Consider the following 21,376-nt stretch of genomic DNA (forward strand, 5'->3'; position numbering starts at 1 on the left):
GTCAAAATTATTCTAAAGTTAATACTACAAATAAGCGAAAGTGCAATGACTTTACTTTGAAAATAACTTCATATAAAAGGCTAATTAAAAACATAGAGAATAATGAATATAAATGAAAAAATACTCTGCTTTCTTAGAACATGCAAGTGCTAAAGAAACTGTGCAAAGAAAAAAGATGAGAAGGCTTCCCAGTATATTCAGACTTTAATATTTATTTTACAAAAACACAGACAAAATCTTCATGAGTAATTGCTACAAAATTTTTAATGCTCACTAGGCTCACAGTCCAAACAAGGTTCGAAAAAAATGTAGCATCTTTTATTAGACCTGCTTGCATAAGATGTAGACAGAGTTTTGGATACATAAATACTTTGTTTGATCAATTCAGAGTATGCAGTATTGGTAACCTAGAGAAACACTTGAGAAGACAATTCACGCTTAGGTCATTCAAGCGTGTGAAGACTTCCATTAGCAATTTTCAGAACAAATAAGAGTGCTCTGCTTCTTGCTAAAAGAGTAGTACCCTTTTTCCCTGTAATATAATAGTACTTACACTAAAATAGTCTGGTTGGGCTGTGCTCCACTCATGAGCAATGTCCTAATACATTTCATATAATTAAGTTCAAAAAAATAACTCTCAATTAAGGATCTTAAAGTAAATAACTGTATTTTGATGCAAGGCATTTAAACAACCATTTTAGAAATTTACTAGAATTTAGTGTTTATCTAAAGCCCAAAATACACAGAAAATTACTTTTTGGTTACACCTCAGCTCCTCAAAACTTGAAACAGTTAATTTTCTAAATCCACCACTTTTATCACTAAAATGTGTAGCTCTATCTGCTAGGTTCATCCCTCATCAAAAAGCAACCCTCAGGGCATAAACTGATCTTCAGTGATTCCAGAAGGCCTTAATACAGGAAAGACAGACGAAAACATCAGGAGATTTCAAAATACTACATTTTTATTACAGATATCTGAAAAATGTCTATATACAGATAAGATACATTCCCTTATCTTCGATAGTATCACCAAAGGCAAAGTGTACAAAGTGTACAAAGACACTGAAAATGAGACACAGCTGATGTGAAGAAACTCAGGAATTAGTACCTAAGCAGGTGTTCTAATTCAATCTAGAACTGTCTGGAAACAGCTATTCATCATGCCATGTCTCTTCATGCCTCTGAAGTGGCAAGTGTATGAATGGTTTTGTGTGTGTTATTATTCTGAAAATTGGAACTAGCTCTTCTTGCCTCTGTAACAGTGCCAGAAAATATATTTGGAACATGGTTTTCTTGTTTAAAACTCTCTCTGGATGTAAGTATCTGACATGCAATCAAATTTTGAGGATGATTACTTCAGTTCTAAGTACAAAGAATTACAACTCTATCCTATCAATTGTCTTATCTAAGAAACCATTAAATCAAACTCATAATGGTACTCTTTTCTGCTTCTTGTTGTTTATCAAAAGTAAGTCTGACTAACATTTACTGTCTAGATTCCCAAACTAAGCTACACTATAAACATTGCATAATATTTTACCGTATCTGTGAAGTATAAAATACGGGATAAAAAAATCTTAATTCCTGACAGATGTAGAGATCTGATAAGGTATCTGCATCCTTACAGATCTAATACCTGGATTTGACTGAGGTAAATCATACAGAGGTGTTAATCTGCTGGGGTGTAAATCATTGCAGTAATTGTAAATTTATGTAAGTATTTCCAAAAAGCAGAATAAAACTAGTCTGTGTTTGTAACCGATGACATAAGATTTTTTAATGTGTTTTATCACTGCTGGGAACTGAAGTCAGACTATAGGCATGCAAGCTTTTTCCCCCAAAACATAATTGCATGCTAACATCTATTAATTAAAACTGATAGGCCCAGGGGAGTAGACAAATGCAGCAGCCACCAGTGGGTAGAGCATAGACCTCTTAAAACCCCAACAAAAGGAGAAGGTAAATCAAGCTATAAATTATAATTGGCTCTAACTATTGGCAACCCAAAACAGAATTTCAGTTTTGTCATTTTCCACCTTCAATAATGCCTGCATTTCAACAAGCTTGAATACAAGGGCAACAGTATTTTTAAACAGCCTTTTCTTAAGGCATTAAGTTCAAGCCTTAAAATGCTTAGTAACTGCTTGATGAAGGAAGCATGCTACATCTTTGTTAGCTGCTCTCTTATCCAAGGATGCAAAAAAATTCTTCATATGAGTCTTCAGAAATAAAAGGGTATTGACAAGACTGAGAATTTCAGATCTTTCGTAATGTTGTTCTCCCTCTGCTATTTTCCAGAAAAATAAACAACAGGATGGTACCCTCTCCCTCTAAAAAGAAGCCTCTTCTGCATAATTCCTTTTAAGATAAGGTTTATAACAATTCTGTACTTTGAGAATTTCCTGCCCAGAGATCATGTTCTTTCACCCAGTCTTTGTCTTCACCCTTCTGCAGGGCACAGATAATGCCCATGAATTTGAAGAAAGACAGACTTCTTAGTTAGAAAGTATTAGTGCAATGTCAGACAAAGCCGGCAATGAAGCTTTGGCAGATTCCTGTATCAAATGGAGAATCATGTGGGAAGACGCATGCGCAGAAATAATGCCCTGTGCATTCCAATAAAACCACTTAAACTGGGGCCAGAAAAGAGCTCTGGACAACAGCTTGCACTTCAGACATTCCAAAAGCTCAACACACACTGATCTGAAGCCTGCGTCTAAAAAGTGGTAGGGATGTTTATTACTGTCTGTCATCTCCTATCACCTCCCGTTCTTCTGCAGCTTTTAAGAAATGCCTATCAATCTGCTATTGTCTGCTGACAGTCTCCTGCTCCTCCTCGGCAGTGAGATGGCTGCCCAGTAGATCAGTCAATGACTGTCTCATAATTGCCTTGCTAGGTCACTGTTCAACTGTGAATTTGTTTTGACTCTTCAGTCTCCTTAGACTACCCAGTCCACCTCCAAGTGAAAAAATCACTATCAATTCTCTGAAACACCCTGAAAGGCATGAAAACACTCCTTGCAATTCAGAGGTCATCACAAGTTGTCTCCTTTATCAAAACACATTTATGGCCATACCTGCCCTCTCAGACTGATGAAAACTTGAAGCTTCAAATGTTGTTAAATTCTTTCTGATGCTTCCATTGGCCAAAAGGCCACAACAGTTTCTGCACTGTTCAATTCTCTCTCTTCCTCTCTGAGCAAAGGCCTTGGGCAGTAAAGAGGAAGGGGTGAGGAGCAGTAACCAAAGCAATCCTTTCCCTGAGTGATTTGAGAAAATGTTTAGATACTAGTCTCTCTGGTAAGCCTGAAAACATTCAGCATAAGGGCACGCAAAGTCACGCACAAGGAGAATAATTCCAGGGGGCCAACCAGCTGGAAAGAAGCTGGAAAGAAGCTCTGCAGAGAAGCAACTGAGAATTCCTGGTCAACACCAAGCTGAACGTGAGCCAGCAACATAGGCTTGCAGCAAAGAAGGCCAAAACCATCCTGGGCTGCACTGGAAAAACATCACCAGTAGATTGAAAGTGGTGATCTTTGATCTCTGCCACGTTTGGATGATAAATCTGCTTCTGGGGTCCTTGATATAAGAAAGACATGCTGGAGCCAGTGCAGCGAGGAGCCATAAATACAAAAAGGGACGGGAGCACATGACATGAGGAATGGCTGAGAGAGTGGGGACTGTTCAGCCCCAAGAAGAAGGGGGGAAAGAAGACCCAGAAGGATTTTAACGTGTGTCAATCCTTAGTGAGGAGGACTAAAGAAGACAGAGTCAAACTCTTCCCAGAGGTGCCCAGAGACTGGACCAGAAGCAATGAACACAAACCGAAACATTGGAAGTTCCATCTGAATGACAGGGAACACGTTTTACTGTGAGGGAAGCTGACAGGAAAAGACTGTCCAGAGAGGTTGTGGAGTTCCATCCTTGGAGATACTCCAAAGCTACCGGAACTTGGTCCTGGGCTACCTGCTGCAGGTGGCCCTGGTCCGAGTAGGGGGTTGTACTATACAACCTCCAGAAGTAAAATTGTTTCACCATGGATTTGTACACTCAAGTGTTAGGTTTAGAGTTGGCACTGCCAGGAAGAGGTGCAAGGCAAATATTCGAACAGTCCTTCTGGGTGATTCCAGGATCTTAAAATACCCATGCACACAGCAAGCAACCTGCACTCTGCTCCCCACACCACCATAGGGTCTGAAACATGGTGGTTCCAAACTCGTTTAAGTACAAAGGAAGAAATAAAGGCTCTCAAGCAGAAGCCTCCATTCCTCCTGCTCCACTGTAGAGAAAGCGAGATTCATGAAGCCATGGAAAGAATAAATGAGGGATTCTGATTCAGAGGAGAGAGTCTTGGTATTGTTTATCTATTTTATCCTTTAATTCCTTGGTGCCAAATGCGCAACCAGTTCCCAGAACTCTCCTCCATTGTTTCTCAGTGGGATTAAAGATAGGCTTTCGACCCTTTATTCTAAAGATAAGATAAAGACAGACTTCCTCAAGATAGCCCCTTGACTCTCACTTTTATTTCTGCAAAGTGGCCCAGTTTCAACAGAAAGGAGGAAGAATGATCCTACCTCTTCCTTCCCTACTGTTTACGGAAGGGCAATTATGATCAGGGGATTTACAGCATACAGGCTAAGAAGGTCTTGGAACCGAACTTCCTCATGTTGCCCATAAGTACTATACAAAATGAGGATGGCAGCAGCTGCCACTGTGCTTTGAGCAGTATTGAATGTTTGCTGACAATGTTAGGTGTGGGCCAAGTGCTAGAAAGGGAGAAGGAAACACATTGTCTCCAGGAAACTGGCTGAGAGCACAAGCCCCCTGGTCAATTGGTTAATCTTCAGTTACACAGTAGTCAAGGCTGGAAGCTTCCAGGTGCCCCAACGAATTTACAAAGAGGTTACTTTGCAAATCCTAAAACAGATATTCTCACCAACTGCAAGTGACCAGGATTTGGCAGACCTGAAACATGAGCAGCTGCAATATCCCTACTGATTCTAGGGACCTGAGTTCTATTAAAATCATGTTTGTGTACCATACTAGGTGGTCAAAATAGGGTGTTAGCATCAAATTCTCCCTAATTATTAACTGCCATGAAAATTCTTGAGATAACTTTTAAGATGAGAAGGTTTCAAGTACCTGCTACCCTCTCTACTGAAGCTACTCAATTAGTTAAAAAACTACAAAGCACCTCCCGTGTCTGAGTTAACTTTCCTAGTATTGCCACTACCTCAGCCAACAATCTCACAGCCTTCTTATGTCCCATCAGAAGCTTAGTAAGAGCTTTTACCCCACTTAAGTTTGCTCCAGCAAATGAATGCCATGGTAACTAGGAACCACCTTCTAATTACTGGCCAAAATTTGAATAGAACTGGAACTCAACTAGCTGTGTTCTCAGCTGCCATAGTTTCCACTTAGTACTTACCTAACCCAATGAGATAAGGCACACAACTACATATAAGCAAACTTCATCTTAAGTACACACATACGTATAATTCTGTGATTTCTCTGTGATTGAAGTTTGCTTTATATAACTGTGGTTTTTTCAGTTCAAGGTACTTTATACCCACAAGCAATATATTGTCTCAGGCTACCTAGGGTTTAAATGTACACTTTAAACTTTTAAACTATTTTTTCTTTTAATTTTCCCCCCACACACACACTTTTGCAAGTGATGGTTTGTTTCTCTCTTCAGTCTCATTGAAAACTTACCCTTTCAGGCTTCTTCACAATTTTTTAGTCACATCAGTCACCTGTTGGGCAACATCTGAACTTCAGGCTAGACATCAGCCACTCAACATGAAATTCTTCCCTTCCAGCTACAGGAGTATCTACCAAGTAAAACAGGAAAAAATGCCTCCGATGTGAATGAGTCTGCAGAGGAGGCCATTTTACTACTGTCCTATGCAAACATCTACTCATACAAGAACAGCAAAAGCTTGGGTGTCTAAAGCCAAGTACCATTAAAAGAGATGATAGAGACCATAGTCTTCAGAGACATGCAGAAAATCTGGCAAAGTCGGTGTGAAACAGGGAAACAAGAGCGGATGAGAGTTGAGTATACCATGGTAAAGCCCCACCTACCCAACAGACTGCTCTCCATGCAGCTTTCAAAGGTGTGGCAAACAGGAAGGGGATGCTCTCCCAGCCACAGAGGAACAAAACACAAAGCTCTGAAGCTCCAAGATGAGACAGAGGAGCTGCTTCCTACTCCCAGACCATGGGGCTGCACTCAAAAGCTTCAGTTTCTACGTAGTGCCTGGCAAGCATCAAAGTGTTTATGTGGATTTGAATCTTCAGTGCCATACAACAGACTGGGACCAGTTCACTGAATGAAGGCATGGATATGGTCTCAGGAATACCTAGTGACACTGTCCCCATTACAGAAGGAATACAGAACCTGCCTTTGGATGTGAAGGCAATTTCAAGGCAATCCATTAATGGCAAAGTGTTCCTAAAGCCAAGGTACACCTGTTCATAAGAGACGCAAAAGAAGGAATCTTCACAAAAGCCCAAACTCCTCAACACATTACTCCAAGATATTCAACAAGTCATAGGATAGCAAAGTGTGCCCCTTCCACAAACACCACCCACAGCAGCGTGAAATCTGGTATCAGAAGGGTGTGGGGAAGAAAAGGTCCCTGCCACTGACCAGGGGTACCTAGAAAAAGGAAGCCACACTGGATGGTATAAGATGTATGTCTTTATCCTAAGGGGGTGACAAGCTCTGTTAGCCCCACACTGCTGAAGGAAACTCAGCAGACCAAAAAATTGAGATAGGGCAAGTTCCTGGAAAGCAACGAGCAGGTGGTCTCAAATCGAAGGATGCATTTGTAATTCTCCAGTGCAAGCAGTGAAAAGAGCTCAGTGTCCATAGTCCTGTGCCCTGTAACAGCGCCCTGTTCACAGGCTGGCACGCTGCAGTACGTGCTGATGTCAGCATGAACTGGCAGAGAGGGTTTACAAGAAGGCTTTTAGCTCAGAGTTAGAAACAGGAATCTGGAAGACAGAAAGGTACAGAGCCAGAGGAGAGGGACACAGCCGCTTTACCAATGACCCTAACTGCTTTCACTTCTCCTGAAATCCATATAGTCTACTCAGAGAAGCACTTCAAATTCCCCTGGATCCCCAGTTTTACAATCTCTGTGTGAAGAATACAGTCATTTAACCAATATTTCTTCCTATGGTTTTCTGCTATGAGGAGTGCTGGAAAGGAAAATTACAAGTACTGTTTTAGAAACTTTCATTGCTATCAGGACATCCAGAACAGGAGAGAAATACTGCACCCTTTTTAGCCTTTATGATTCATGAGACAGCACATATCCGGCCTCTGATCAGCCCAGGATTGAAGGTAGCCTAGTTTGCAGATTGATTCTCAGCTTCACTTTCAGGGAAAATTACAGATTTGCATGTGGGTGTTACAGATGGAAACATTTCTCCACCAGGTGGTTTTAATGAAAACTGGTGGCAGTTTTGTTGAGACATTTGGATAATCAGAAAATCTTTTAACAAAGATAATACGAAGGGGTGGTGATTATATGTGACTTTTATAATATAGCTGTGTCATCTGATAGCACCACTGTATATTTGTAACAAACCTTTATAAAGTTATGGAAGTAAATTCTTGTCAAAAATTCCAGTCTTAAAAGAGTTGCTCCATGGAAAGGTGTGTCAAACTCTTATCCCAAAATGAAAGTAAGTGTTCAGCATACAGAAAAGGCAGATGATCTCAGAAAATCTAGTGGCTCTCTCTATGAGTTGAATCATAACCCATAAGAAAACTATTTGCTGTGTCCTGATTTTTACAAACTAATGATATAGCTAAAGCAAGTATACAGGTTTTTAAGTTTTCCAATGTATTTTCCCTCAATTTCTGGCTCTTTAAACAAAGACAGAAATCTATTTAAAATCATAATTTCTTAGGCCACTGGAGAGCCTAGACTGCTATTCTTATTATTTTAAAGAACTTTTGTAGGAAAATAAACTTTTAAATTTGGCTATCACAAACCTTTGAAGATAATACAAAGTAATTTCCAGCTGAATTGACAAAGCACTATTTTTGCCCTTTTCTAAAATTTATATTTAAAGTGTTCTAAGTTCATTTAGTGAAACTGCTGAAGATTCCCATAATCTTACAGAAAAGGAAATATCAGTCCAGAATTCAGAAACACGAATGCAAAAGAAAAAAAACAAAAAGGGGGGGGGGGGGGGGGGGGGAGTGAAAAAAGGAGGAAAATTTATTCTCTACCCAATGTTAACAAGAATAGGGCTGAGAAAATACCATCTCTATCAAGGGAAGTTCATTCTCATTCTCACAGTGACTGTAAGATTTATAGTATTCCTCTACAACATCATCACAGAACCAGTAATCTTCTTCACAGAATAAAAGCTAAACATTTGTAGAGAAGTAGCTGTGCTGGAAGACAAGGAACAGAAGGATACATATAGTTTAGAGGCTTTGAGCTACTCCTTTATTTAATTTTTTTCTGATGAATAGAAACTGAGGAGGGATCCTTCACTCACGTTTCCTCACGGTGACTAACACAACGCATTTTCACAGAACATTTCTCATTCTAACCACCCCACCTCCAAGGGTAGCCACACCCCAAGCACAATGAACTGCAACAGCAAACTGAACTCTTCGTCTTGAACTGAGATCCAAGCACCACAGTCCCGGACAGCTCCTCGCCAGCACAGCACTGGCAGCTGGGCCTCAGTACCGACCATTGCAATGATCTCTAGTAGCCCCTGTAAAAATTCAGAGTCAAGAACGAATAGGAAGGGACAGTACTAAAAGTACTAAAACGCTGTCCCAGCTTCACTACGCAGAGCGCACGGGGCCGAAGTCGGGAGTCTGCGGGGGTTTGGTCTCCAGCCGTGGAGAAGAGCTGGCACCTGCATCGCTCAAGTGGGTATTTCCGATGCAGCCAAAAGAAACACCCAGACCACGTCACACCTTCAGCGCATCCCCTCCGAGCACAGGTGCACGCAAGCAGGCGACAGTGAGGTAAGGATACACCTCCTGTGGCACGGAGGGTCTGCGTGGCGTCAGAGGCTCACACTGTTCCAGTCACCTCTCCCACCACCTCCCGCCCGGAGCGAACAGGCCTGACGGGCTGTCAGAAGACGAGAAACCGTGATTCTCCTCCACAGGCCACGACTCCAATCTGTTTATTCTCATCACTTGCAGTAGGCGATTCAGCAACGTTACGTTTGAAGCCTCCGACTGACGGAGGAGGCTAAAAAATGTGATCACATGCGGTGTTTCGCAGGGACGAGGGGGTGAGGGAAAAGGTTCAAAAGAGGCTGTGGGGATCCGGTTTCCAAACATGGCACCTACCCACACCCCGCGTTCCCCGCACCCCTCCCCGTGCCGCCGGCAGCGGGATAAACCCACTCCCCCGCCGTCCCGCCACCACGCACGCACGCCCGCCCGCCCGCTGGAATGAGCAGCGCGACTAATTCGATCTATTTCCTAATTACGAAGGCCCTGCTGCCCTGCAGAGCGCTGCTGCCCGTGGCTGCCCACCCTGGGGCCGGCGGCACGGGCGGGCGGAGCGGGGCTCCGGGGGTGTGCCGGGCGGGGGCAGCCGCCCCAGCCCCGCGGCGGGCGGCAGCGGTGGCCGAGCCAGGCGGGGGCAGCACGGCAGCCGCGGAGGCTCCCGCACGGAGGGAAACCCCACCCAGCGGCCCCTCCTGGCAGAGGCGGGGTTTTGGGGACCCCAAAGGAATCCCACCTCGCCCCTCACCCCCATGTCGGGGTTTCCGCCCGCCCTGCGCTGCCGGCTCCCTCGGGGCGGGGAGGGCCGCCGTCCCGCTCCGTCCCGCCGTGCCGGGCTCCCCCGGTGGTGCTGCCTCGGGAGGAGCTGCCCGGGGTGGGGGAGGAGGAAGTTACGGGCCGGGAGCGGAGCGGGACCGGGGCTCAGCGGCTCCAGCCCCGCCGAGCAGGGCGAAGCCGGCCGGCTCCTGGCACCGGCCGGCTCCCGCTGTGGCAGCGCCCGCTCCGCCCGCCGGCGATCGGTGCATGAATGAGTGCCTGAATGAATGAATGACTGGCGTCTGCTTACTTGAGCATGGCCTCTTCTTTTTCTTCCTCCTCTTTCTGCCGGTCCATCACTGCCATGATGATGTTCCTCTCCTCCTCTGTTAGGTGGCTCAGGTCGGGCAGCTCCTGCATCGGGGGGGGCACCGTGGGCGGGCGAGGGCCGCGGGGCCCCACCGAAGAAGACATTTTCTTTCCGCCTCTCCCTTACACCTTCTACCTTTGCACGGCGAACCCAGCCAGCCTCTCCTCCGCCCCCTTCACAGGGTAGTCCTCCGAGCAGCGGCAGCCGGCAGCTCTCTGGCAGCAGCGGAGGAGGCGGAGACCCAGCCTTTCATGGTTGCTTGCATCCACCCCGGCCCGGTGCTGCCGCTGCTCGCTCCTTTTGTTTCCGCGGCTTCGGGGAGCTCAGGGGCTGCCGCGCCGCCGCCCGCAGCCCATCCTCCCGGCGGTGGGCGTGCGGGGCGGAGGTGCGGTGGCGCGGAGGGCTCCGGATCGCCGCCGGCGGGCTGCGTGCGGGAGTGGGGGGGCGGTGCGCGCCGCCGGCCGGCCGGGAAGGGCGGGTGCCGCCGCCGCCGCGATGCTCCGCCGCTGCGAGCCTGGCGCTGGAGGAGGGAGGGAGGGAGCGAGGGAGGGAGGGAGGGAGGGGAGCTCGGTGCCGGTGAGGCGGAGTCCGAGGCGCGGCGCCGCTGCCTCTGCCCCTGCCCGCGCCGGGCACCCGGGCCGGCCGCGCCTCTCCCTCCCCGCCGCCCCCCGGGCTCGTCCGGCGGTCACACGGCCGCGGCGCCTGGCTCCGGCACCGCCGCTCTCCTCACGTCCTCCTCCAGATTTCCTGACCGCAGGTGCTTGCCCGGGTTCCCGCCAGGGCAGCCGGCTCGCCCGAAGCAGGGCCACCCGTGGGAGGGTGCGGGTTTGCTGGGGGCTGCCTGGGGCGCCGGGAAGCCTTGGTCTCCCAGTGCTGCCGCCACTCCCTCGGGCGTGAGCCGTGCTGGCCCCAGCTGCAGCCCCCTTGCCTTTAGCCAGCGCTATCACCGCTCGACCGTCCGTTCCTGAGGGTCCCACGCTTCAGCACTTTCTTCATACGCTTCTTACACCCCATTAGTGCCACCCATGCCATGATCCACACACACCTCCCACGCGGGTAACAAGTGCTCTTATTTATCAGACCCGTTTTCAAACTACTGTGACCCACTAAAACTGACCACGAAACATGTCACAGTGCCAACTGCTCAACTGAGGGGTTAGAGCACAGTGAAACAAAATGTTATGTCCAGAGCGAGATGGCTTCCCTGACAATTTCTGGTCTACCAGCTCTGAGTAACTTCATTTTGGGGAGCTGGTAATGAATGCAGCAGTGCTTCTCTACAGGAAAACATCTGCATGTAATCCACTGGCCAAAAGCTCATGCCTATAGCTCTGAAGCATCCTCTGCTCACACATGTGCCTGTCAGTGAATGAAATCATTCAGGCTACTTGGAAATGCAAAGCTAAAATACAGAGAAAACTGAACTTCCAAGTAAAATGGGAGCTACCACTAACACACGCTGACACTTAAGACCTCTCAGTCGTGTTTCTGCTGAGGTCACAGCATGGAAACAGCTCTGGTTTCTACAGAGATTGTCTGATGAGCACGAACCAAAGGGGAAAAAAAAATCTATGCTGGCAGTGTTCAATGCTTCTTTCTGCCAAACTTGCCAAGTTTGGAATAGGGAGAGGGACCAGATTTCTCCCAGCTATACTAATACCTCTCACAAATTCTGAAAGCCATGAACCTTCATGACCCTTTGAATCTGAGAGGAATTACTGAGGCCATCTGCCTGTATCTCCCCAAGAGATTTTCTGCAGGACACAATTTGATAACACAAATTATAAAGAAAAAAACCATAATAAGCACTATGGTTACCACTAGAACTTTTATAGGATAATGTCTGAGTTCAGTTCAGAAACTGAAGTCTCCCAACTTTTCCAGCACATGAAGGAAATGGAAACTTGAATGACCGACAGATGGCTCAGAAGAGATTACAATGGTGTTAATAAGCAAAGCACTATGAAAAGCTGGTAAATATAATAATGTTACACTCAGTTTAAGACACAGACCCTCCACTAACTTGTGTTGTGATTTGTCCCAGAGCCTGGCCACATTATTACTGCTAGATGTAATCCTTCTAGCTAAGTACTAACAAATCAATAAAATCACTTCCTGCCATCTGTGACTGGCAGGGGAGATAGCCTTCATGTAACAGGCTGGTGCTGAAGAATTTATCCATTCATTAACAACAGGCAGCCACTTCAAAACTAAAGGAAGCAAGTCTGAAAAAAGATGGTAAGAAGAAGGTGAGGTACCACCATATGTTTAGTATCAGAAATAACTAAAAAATGACTGGAATGGTAATAAGAGACATCACGATTATGTTGTTAGAGGTATCCATAGGTAGTCCATACTCAATCCTTCAGATAATTTGGGTGGACCAGCATATTCCAAGTAAAGGATGAAGCTCAAGTAACTTCATTCACTAGAGCAATGGCCTTAGTGTTCAAGAACTGCAGCTTTAAGCCCAAACTAACCAAAATACAAAAGGTCTAAGACCATAAGATCCAAGTGTCTCCAAGATAATTTTATGAACAAAATATTACATGAGGTTAAATTATCCTACTCACCTTTCTGCTTAATAATTACTGACACAATTACTTATATCTATCCTGTATTTGTGTTAATTGCTTTATACTGGGTCAAGCATGTGAATTCTTACTGCTCTGTGGAAAATACAAAATGAATACAAAGAGTATAGGTTTTTATATATAGTTTCTTATAAATTAAAAGGGAAAGCTGGAAACTCTTGCAGAATACAGGTTTAAAAAGTTATGAAAGTTGGAGTGTGGACTTGCACCAAGCCAATACTGTGACTAAAACTGTTTTGCTGAAAAGCACATAATCACAGAAACATTCAGGTTGGAAGGCACCACTGGAGGACATCTGGTCCAGCCAACCTGGTCAGGCAGGGTCAGCTAGAGCAGGTTGCTAAGGACCGCATCCAGATGGCTTTGAGACTCTCCAAGGATGGGGACTCCACAGCCTCTCTGGGCTACCTGTACCAGTGCTTAGTCACCTGCACAGTGAAAAAGTGTTTTCTCATGTTCAGACCCCTTTCAGTTTCTGCCCATTGCTTCCTCTGTCACTGGGCACCGTTGAAAAGAGCCTGACTCAATCTTGCTTACACCCTCCCATCAGATATTTATTCACATCTGTAAGATGCCTCTGAGCCTTCTGTTCTCTAGGCTAACTAGTTCCATCTCTCAGCCTTTCCTCATATGACATGCTCCAATTCCTAAACTATCTTCCTTGCCCTTCACTTGACCAGCTGTTCTATGTCCATGTCTTTCTTGTGCCAGGGAGCCATGAATTAGAATTGTCACTCCAGGTGTGGCTTTAACAGTGCTGAGCAGATGGGAAGGTTCACCTCTTTCAGGCTTTTGGCAACATTTTTCCCAATGTCTGCAAAATCCTAGACACAGCAAATGATTTTGTATTGTTTTTCTACAAAAGCAGTAGAATTTACTAGAGAGAAATAAAGAAGAAACCACAAAAGTCACCTCATTTTTTGACAGGTCTACATGAAGAGACTGAGCTCTTATTGTCAGTATTTCCAGCCTTTAGTGGTTGTTTTCTGATTTGCACACATTTGTTTTGTAATCATGAAATATCTGATACTGTTGTCCAATCAACAGTGTGTGGGAAGCCTAGTCTAGTTCAATATATTATATCCCAAAGTTGTAATGATACATGAGAGCCTTGAAGAGAATTTCATTGCCTGGTTAGTTAGAATTACCTTTGCTTAGTAACAGCCAAAGTCTTGTCACTGACAGGTATCCTATTAAACCAATTTCTCTGAAGTCCTGTCTAGAGAAGATTGCTGTGAAATCTAGAAATGGAATATCAATATAGCTATTGTAACATATCAGGTAAATTACTTTCCTAAACTTGAAAAGCCAATTATTATATATAATCCATAACCTTTTCTTCTCAGTTCGTAACAATGAATGTTCACTTGTTGTCATGCATAGGGCATCATAACATATGCCCTATGCATGACAAATGCATATTTCTTTATGGTTCTACACCTCCCCTCAATCTTAGGAACCTTCCTTCTCCCCTGTATCTTCCTTCTGTATTGACCAAAGGCCACATTTTAAATTTCTCATTTCCACCAATACTCCCTTTTCACTAGCTGTAAGCAATCATGGTTGTCTGTTTCCTTGCATGAGGTAAACTGAAAGAAGAAACAAGCAATTCAGAGGGTTTTCCTGTAGGTTCCTTGCCTAGAAGAGTGGTGCTCTTTCTCAGACTGATGGAAGAGTGGAGATAGTGAAAGCTGTGGAGGAGTTTTCAGTCTCAGTGGGTTTGCCATTTAAAGGACAGCCATGAAGGATGAAATATCATGTAGCATCAAGGGCTCAAAGTAATTTCTCACGATAAGTTAATGAAAGTGGGACACTGAGACCTCTCTCTCTCAAGAAGTTGAAGGATTTTTAAAATTTCAAAGAATACAAATTCAAAGTAAAATATCGTATCAACAAATCATAATTTTCAAGAGCAGGGGTTTTTTTTGGCATCTGACTCATGATTTTTAATTTCTTTAAGTTTGGTAGTACCAGAGTACTTTAAGAGAGAGAAGGTCAGAGCTAGCTCTAGCATGAGAAGAAAGGGGAACAGTCCTTTCCAAGGCAGAAAGAAAACACTGGAACAAAGGGATTTCATTTCAGGTAGGAATTTCAGGCCCTGTTTTGGACAAGATCTGGTATTATGCATAACTTTATCATGAGTGCCAATATCCTGCAGCGATGAACATTTTAAAAATTGTCTCAGGCAGAAGTCTTGGGCTTCTTTTAAATATATTTTATAAAAAGGAAAAAAAAAAAAAAAAGGCAAGCAATAAATGCCCCTACCTCTAAACAACAAACAAGCAGTTCCATTGACAGCAAACCTTATGGAGCCTGCTTTTGGATGACAGCTTTGATTCTCCAGTGTAAAATAATGCAGCTGAGTTGACACTTTCACCTGTTCTTTACTGGCACACAAATCTGAGTCTCCTCTATCTGGTTGCTGATCTTTGTAAAACTCACAGGAGCTCAGTGTTTTTAAACCTCTCCTCTCCTTTTTTGTCATGCTTCTTTCAAATTGGTCAAGAGATTCAAATGTTATTGCTGGAGTACTGGCACAAAAGCAGTGCAATTGCATAGCTTGGTTTTCTTAAGGAAATAGACTAGAAACCCTGTCCCACCCCCATAGGTCTCTAATTATTCCCTTTGCTCTTCTCAGTTCTCTCCTGTTTAGCTGTGTATTTCTGGCATGACAGTTTCCAGAAAATCATCCCATCCTTCAGGTGCAGCTTGCCAAAAATGCATAAACAGGAACTGTCACCTTCCTCCTCCCCAACAAGATGTTTCTGTATGTGCAGCTCCAAATCAGACCCTTTTAGGTGCACCAGTGCGTTTGCAAACTGCTATCTGATTTGAATCCATTATGAGCTGATTTTTATTTAAGTCAGACCACTTTCCAAATGTGTTTGTTAAATAATGATTTTTTAACTCAGAAATACTAACAAGGTTTTAAGTTCAACATAATTTTCCAAGATACTAAAATCAGTTTCCACTTTTTCCCCTTTAACTAAAAGAAAGTTGAAAAGTGATATAACTGACACCACCCTCCATCCTAAAAAACCAACATCTGCTTTTTGTTTCTCTTCTGAACCTATTGTGTAAAGCTGATAGTGTAGACAGATTCAACCCCATTTAGTTCAGAGGAACTCTGCATATGGCCATTGCATAGAAAGACCCTACATTTATAATATCTTTTTTATATATTTCAGAAAGGCTGAGAAGTGTTAGAGCTCAGACAGTACAAACAGAAGCCTAGTACTTTTTGTCAGCAATCTGGAAGTTGGAAAAGTTGGAAAATTTCCAGTTCAAGCATTGAAATAGCACAACATCTTCTGTAATTGGAGACCATATCTTTTTGGGATAAGAATTTTATTGTTGCTCCAGTTTTTTTGGTGGACATGTCTAATATAATAATAATAATAATAATAATAACAATAAATCTATTTACTGCCAATTGAAGTATCTTAACATTATTTTTTCTCCAAAAGAAAATCTTCAATAAAGTCTTGAATGTTTTATGCTATGACTGAGGCAGATAGTGCAGTAAAGGTGAGACCTAAATGACCTAAACCAGCAAATAAACAAAGTGCTAAAGTACACTGAGGTCTCCTGCTATATATGTAGCCACAAGCCCTCCAGAAGCTGCCAGCAACTCAGAAATACTATTGTTGAGAGAATACAAGAGAATCCTGCAGTTTTATCAAGCCTAATTGGCAGTAAACATCTGATTCCCTTGACCGGCTGTAAGAAAGCAGCAGGTAAGAGGATTGCAGTGAGGGAGAATGGTGTCATGTTCCAAAGCTGCTCATACAGTGGAGGATGTGCTAGGGCAAGTTCAGTCATACAATCTATTGCAGCCTTATCGTAATCTCATCCATCTCTATTCACAAATTGCAAGATACTGTAAAGGTCAGTGTTAGTACTAAAATGGGCACTAAAATGGGGTCCTGATGGAACAGTTTGCCTTAAAAAGTAGTGGGGCAAAGTCTGTAGGAGAAAGTATCTGTAATTATCCAATGGATATAATCAGAAGAGATGAACAAACTTTAAGGCACACAAGCCCTTTTACATTCAAAAAGAAATAGCAAAATTCACGCTAAGCAGAGCCTGGAAACAGTTGCTTTGAACTTAACTTCATTATTTTAATCAGCCAGACAACATGAGGGAAAAAAAAGAGTGTTTGAAATATGTGGAAAAAAGAGGATATTTGTAAGAGGAGTAAAGCATTTTTGGAAAATAGAAGGAAAGACAGACAGAAAAATAATTATTACCTGTGAAAGAATATGTCAGATGAGAGGCAAGAACAACCAGATGTCATAAAACCAATATGCATACTGAGTTAATGACTTCAAACAAAATGTAGTTTCATCAAAATGAAAGCATTTGTCAGGAATGTGTCAGTATCAACTGCATTGTTCAACTGGAGAAAAAACGTTTTATTTCTGTGGTGTAGAACTTCTTAATTTTGATTCATTTTGTTTGAACTTTATACTATACTGAATTCTTGAAAGAACAGCCACGGATGAAAAAGATGTCACACATATATTGTATTTAAGAAGTCAAACACTTCAGTTTAAGAGGCACAGCTGTATTACAGAGAAAGCATGAAAATCGAAGTTGTGATAATTCCAAAGCAACATTTTGGGGAATGTTTGTTTTGCAAATAATTTTGATTTTTTTCTGTTCCAATTCAGTACCCTGAAAAAAAGGAAAAAAAATCACATCAGGCATAACCCCGCTCTCAGCCAGTTGTACCATCTTTTTAGCTGGGGAAGCTGAGGCAGGAATTGAGTAAGTGCCATTATCCAAGTCATCAAGTGAGTCACTGGAAATGAGAAGGAAATTGCAAAGGGTCACATCCAATTCCTGTGGTTTTACTATTCATTTGCATTCCACATCCTAGGGTGCTCTTACAATCACGTTGAATAATCTATGTAGTCACTTCCCTTAGTATTTCTTCAGTTGCTGTAATCTGAGTCACAACAAAGACTAGCAGTCCACCACACTGCAGAGTAAAACATGTGATCTTAAACAGGTGATTTAAAGTATTTCTTTCAATATTGATCTGCAAACCAGCTGTTACCTTTTCTCTTTCAAAAATGTTATTTTTGTTACCAAAAAGCTGCTTCTTATTTATGTGTTAAATATCTTTTCTCTTTTATATATAATCCTCTCTATTTGTTCTGAGTCTTTAGCTAAATATATATTTTTAATGCATAAGGAAGTACCAAACTGTGAAGAGGGAGGAAATTCAGAACGATGGCACCTAAATCAGTGTGTTCCCATCAAATGCCTTGCCCTGAATAATCTTGTTTCATCATTCAAACAATACAATATAACAGTTTATATGAAGTGCCATGCTTCAGAAATGAAAAACACAGAAAGAAGTTTGAAGTAAGTAATTCACTGATGCCTGGAGATTATGTTCCAAAAACTACTTCCCATTGGTCCCAATAGTCATTTTGTTGCCAAAGAATTATATTCATCGATTACTTTGCAAGTCACCTTTAAAAGCTGAAATGCTGAAAGCAAAGATGAAATTCTAGCTAGGTTTTCTCCACGTCTCAGGGTGTATGAAATTATGTACTGAACTCCTAAAAGAGAGCTCTGTGATGTCTTGTCAATACTTGGGATTCAGCATGGAAAGGAATATCTGTGTAAGTGTAGATTTATGTTTCAAATAGAATTGTATCTGTTGAAACAGTTTTTGTGCTGAAGGTTAATTAGAGAGGAGATTTTTACAAGTAGCAGAATGTCTTCAGTTACAGTCAATATTGTTACCTTTTGGGCTAAAAATGAAATCAAAGTGCCAGAACAGAAGATTATCAGGATGAGGAAAATGGAGTAGAATTAATGATTTTGCAATGAAGGTGAAAGCATTCAGGTCTCAGCAGAGTAGTAGAGAAACAGAAGATGGAACTCAGATGTTGGTAATCGTAGAGTGAGAGTAGCAGGCTCCAGGGTCAGAACACGACAGCATAAACTCTGCTGCAGTCTGAAAGCAAAGGAATTGTACCAAAACTACTGATGATATGACTGAACAACTACCAATTTACAACTGGTTTAGTTCCTTACTTTTTCCTGATGGAACAAAAACAGCCAGTGGCATGCTGTGATCCTAGTGTACAAAATATAATGAGATGAAAAAAGTGTACCATGTAATTGCTACAGTAGAATTCTATGTTTAGTTAGAGCTTAGAAGCAAATTGAATTAACAAACTGACCACCTCAAAAAGTAGCACAGAAGCCGGATTGAAATGCCAGACCCAAAGAGGGAGGCTATAGAATGGAATCAACACTATCAGCCTTCCAGCCAAGAGCTAGGCTGAACTAAGCTGTAAGAAGCCAGCTGAGCATGAGCCAGCGTGTGCCCAGGTGGCCAAGAAGGCCAATGGCCAAGAAGGCCAATATCAGCAACAGTGTGGCCAGCAGGACCAGGGCAGTGATTGTCCCTCTGTACTCAGCACTGGTGAGGCCACACCTCAAGTCCTGTGTTCTGGGCCCCTCAGTTCAGGAAGGACATTGAGGTGCCAGTGTTTCCAGAGAAAGGCAACAGAGCTGGTGAAGGGTCTGGAGCACAAGTCCTATGAGGAGCAGCCAAGGGAGCTGGGGCTGTTTAGCCTGGAGAGGAGAAGGCTCAGGGGAGACCTTATTGCTCTCTACAACTGTGTGAAAGGAGGCTGTAGCCAGGTGGGGGTCAGCCTCTTCTCCCAAGTAGCAGGGGACAGGATGAGATGAAAGGGCCTCAAGCTGTGCAGTGGGAGGTTCAGATTGGACATTAGGAAAAACTTCATCATTGAAAGGGTGGCCAGGCACTGGAATAAGCTGCCAAGGGAAGTGATGGAATCACCATCCCTGGAAGTGTTCAGAAGTGGATATGACACTTGGGGATATCATTTAGTTGTGTCCATAGCAGTGCTGAGTTAACAGTTGGACTCTGATGACCTTAGAGATCTTCTAGAATCTTAATGACTCTATGATTCCAAAGTCAGAGAGTTGCTAAGGACAAAAAGACACTTCAGTTACTGTGTAGAAGAGAGAAACCTCACCTCAGGGTCATAAACTGTAGATGAAATTGTCAATTATTCTTTCCTGGATCAGCTGGCTAGCAACCCCACAAGAGGAAATGAAGCCCTTGACAAGATAGTGACAAAGATCTGTTCCAAACTTTCCTCTGGAAGCACAATTCTAGAGATAATCGTAACTCAGATCCAGCATCCATGACACAAAAAAGCAGAAGATAAAATCTTCACCACAATTGTGCCATCCGTTAGGCAATAAAGAATTAGGCTACAGGTGGTTTAGAGGCTGGAGAAGACCAGAGTGGAAGCACAATAGCATTGCTTACTGTATATTAGAAGAGGCTTGGAAACTGGCAGAAAGAAGATGAAATAAGCTAAGCCACATTCTTAGAATTCAGAAAGCATAATTTAAAAGTGTAAAGTTGTATTTAAAAAAAAAATTAAAAATAAAAGGAGCATAAATTTGGGTAGATGAAATGTGAAAATATAATCAAGCAGATCGAAAAAGAATCAGACTACTTTCCTAAAAGAGCTAAAATTAATACTCCATTCTTCTCTTAAGACATCAAGGGAAAAATGTCTGGCAAACATTTTGTAGCACTTCCTTAACTGGAGTAGAAAAGGAGCAGTCAGAAGGGTAAGGCCATAGAGAGAAGCTAAATAGATTGTTAGCATCCAGATTCATTATAGAAAAGACAGGAGATTACAACACAGGCCTCATTTTTTTAAGGAGAACCCAGTGAACCATTTGTCTGAAAATTGGAGCAACTTTGGAAGGGATTATGATTCAAAGAAATACCATGAAAAGTAGCAAACACCAGGGCTGGGTGGTATACACCTAAAAATTTAAAGAAATAGATTAATTACTAATGGCACTGTGTATTCATTCCATCCACACCTGATGATGATTATGATCTTGAAAAGAGAAAACATGCCTTGTAATCTTCTTGGAGTTCTCTGATGTGACTAATAAGTATGAGGTTCTGTGTGATCCTGTTGATATAGTTTACTGGGATTTCCAAAAGACTGTCATAATATCCTCCAAGAAAGGACACTGAACAATCATAGGAGAAGATGGAAAATTCTGTCTTAAAGTCATAGAAACCTTAATAGTTCGAATGGACTTCTGGAGATCATATTGTCCAACAACCTGCTCAAAGTAATGCCTGCTAACAGCTTAAAAAAGATGTCTTGGGGTCATGAACAGTCAAACTTTGGATATTCTGAAGGATAGCAATCCCACAAGTGGGTGTCTTGGTGCAGTGTGAAAAAAGTCTTCCTTCTTTCTAGTCAGAATTTCCCTTGAAGCAACCCATGTCTGTCACCTCTTCTCCTTTCAGTGTGAACCTATGAGTTCACCTCTGTGTTCTCTATAATGTCATCTTAAAAAGCCAAACAAAGCAATGTGATTTCCCTTTACCCTTCTCTTCAAGCTGAACAAACACAGCTATAAGTAAAATACAATAGGAACTAGTAGTCGAAATTCTCAGTAAAAGAAGAGAGTTTGACAGAACTTTGTGCTGGGACCCACATAAGCCTGAATGACCTGGAAAAGGGGATGAGCAATGAGATTCCAAGGTTTCCTGATGATACAGTTATCAATGTAATTGGAACTCGGGCTGAGGATACAACTGCTGAAATATCTTATG

General features: G+C 42.8%; 1 protein-coding gene across 3 annotated transcripts in view; it reads right to left on the minus strand.

The window, feature by feature from the left end:
- The window catches only part of RIMS1 (regulating synaptic membrane exocytosis 1), a gene marked incomplete at both ends in the record, with an annotated part of 314,191 nt that extends 303,955 nt beyond the window's left edge, over positions 1–10,236 (minus strand). For all 3 annotated transcript variants that reach the window (XM_082277097.1, XM_082277101.1, XM_082277100.1), the window contains one exon: positions 10,073–10,236. In XM_082277097.1, coding sequence (XP_082133223.1) covers positions 10,073–10,236 — 164 coding nt within the window. The remainder of the gene's footprint in view (positions 1–10,072) is intronic.
- Positions 10,237–21,376: the final 11,140 nt, after the last annotated feature.

Source organism: Coloeus monedula (genome assembly GCF_965178545.1).
Source record: "Coloeus monedula genome assembly, chromosome: 2".
Classification (NCBI taxonomy): Eukaryota; Metazoa; Chordata; class Aves; order Passeriformes; family Corvidae; genus Coloeus; species Coloeus monedula.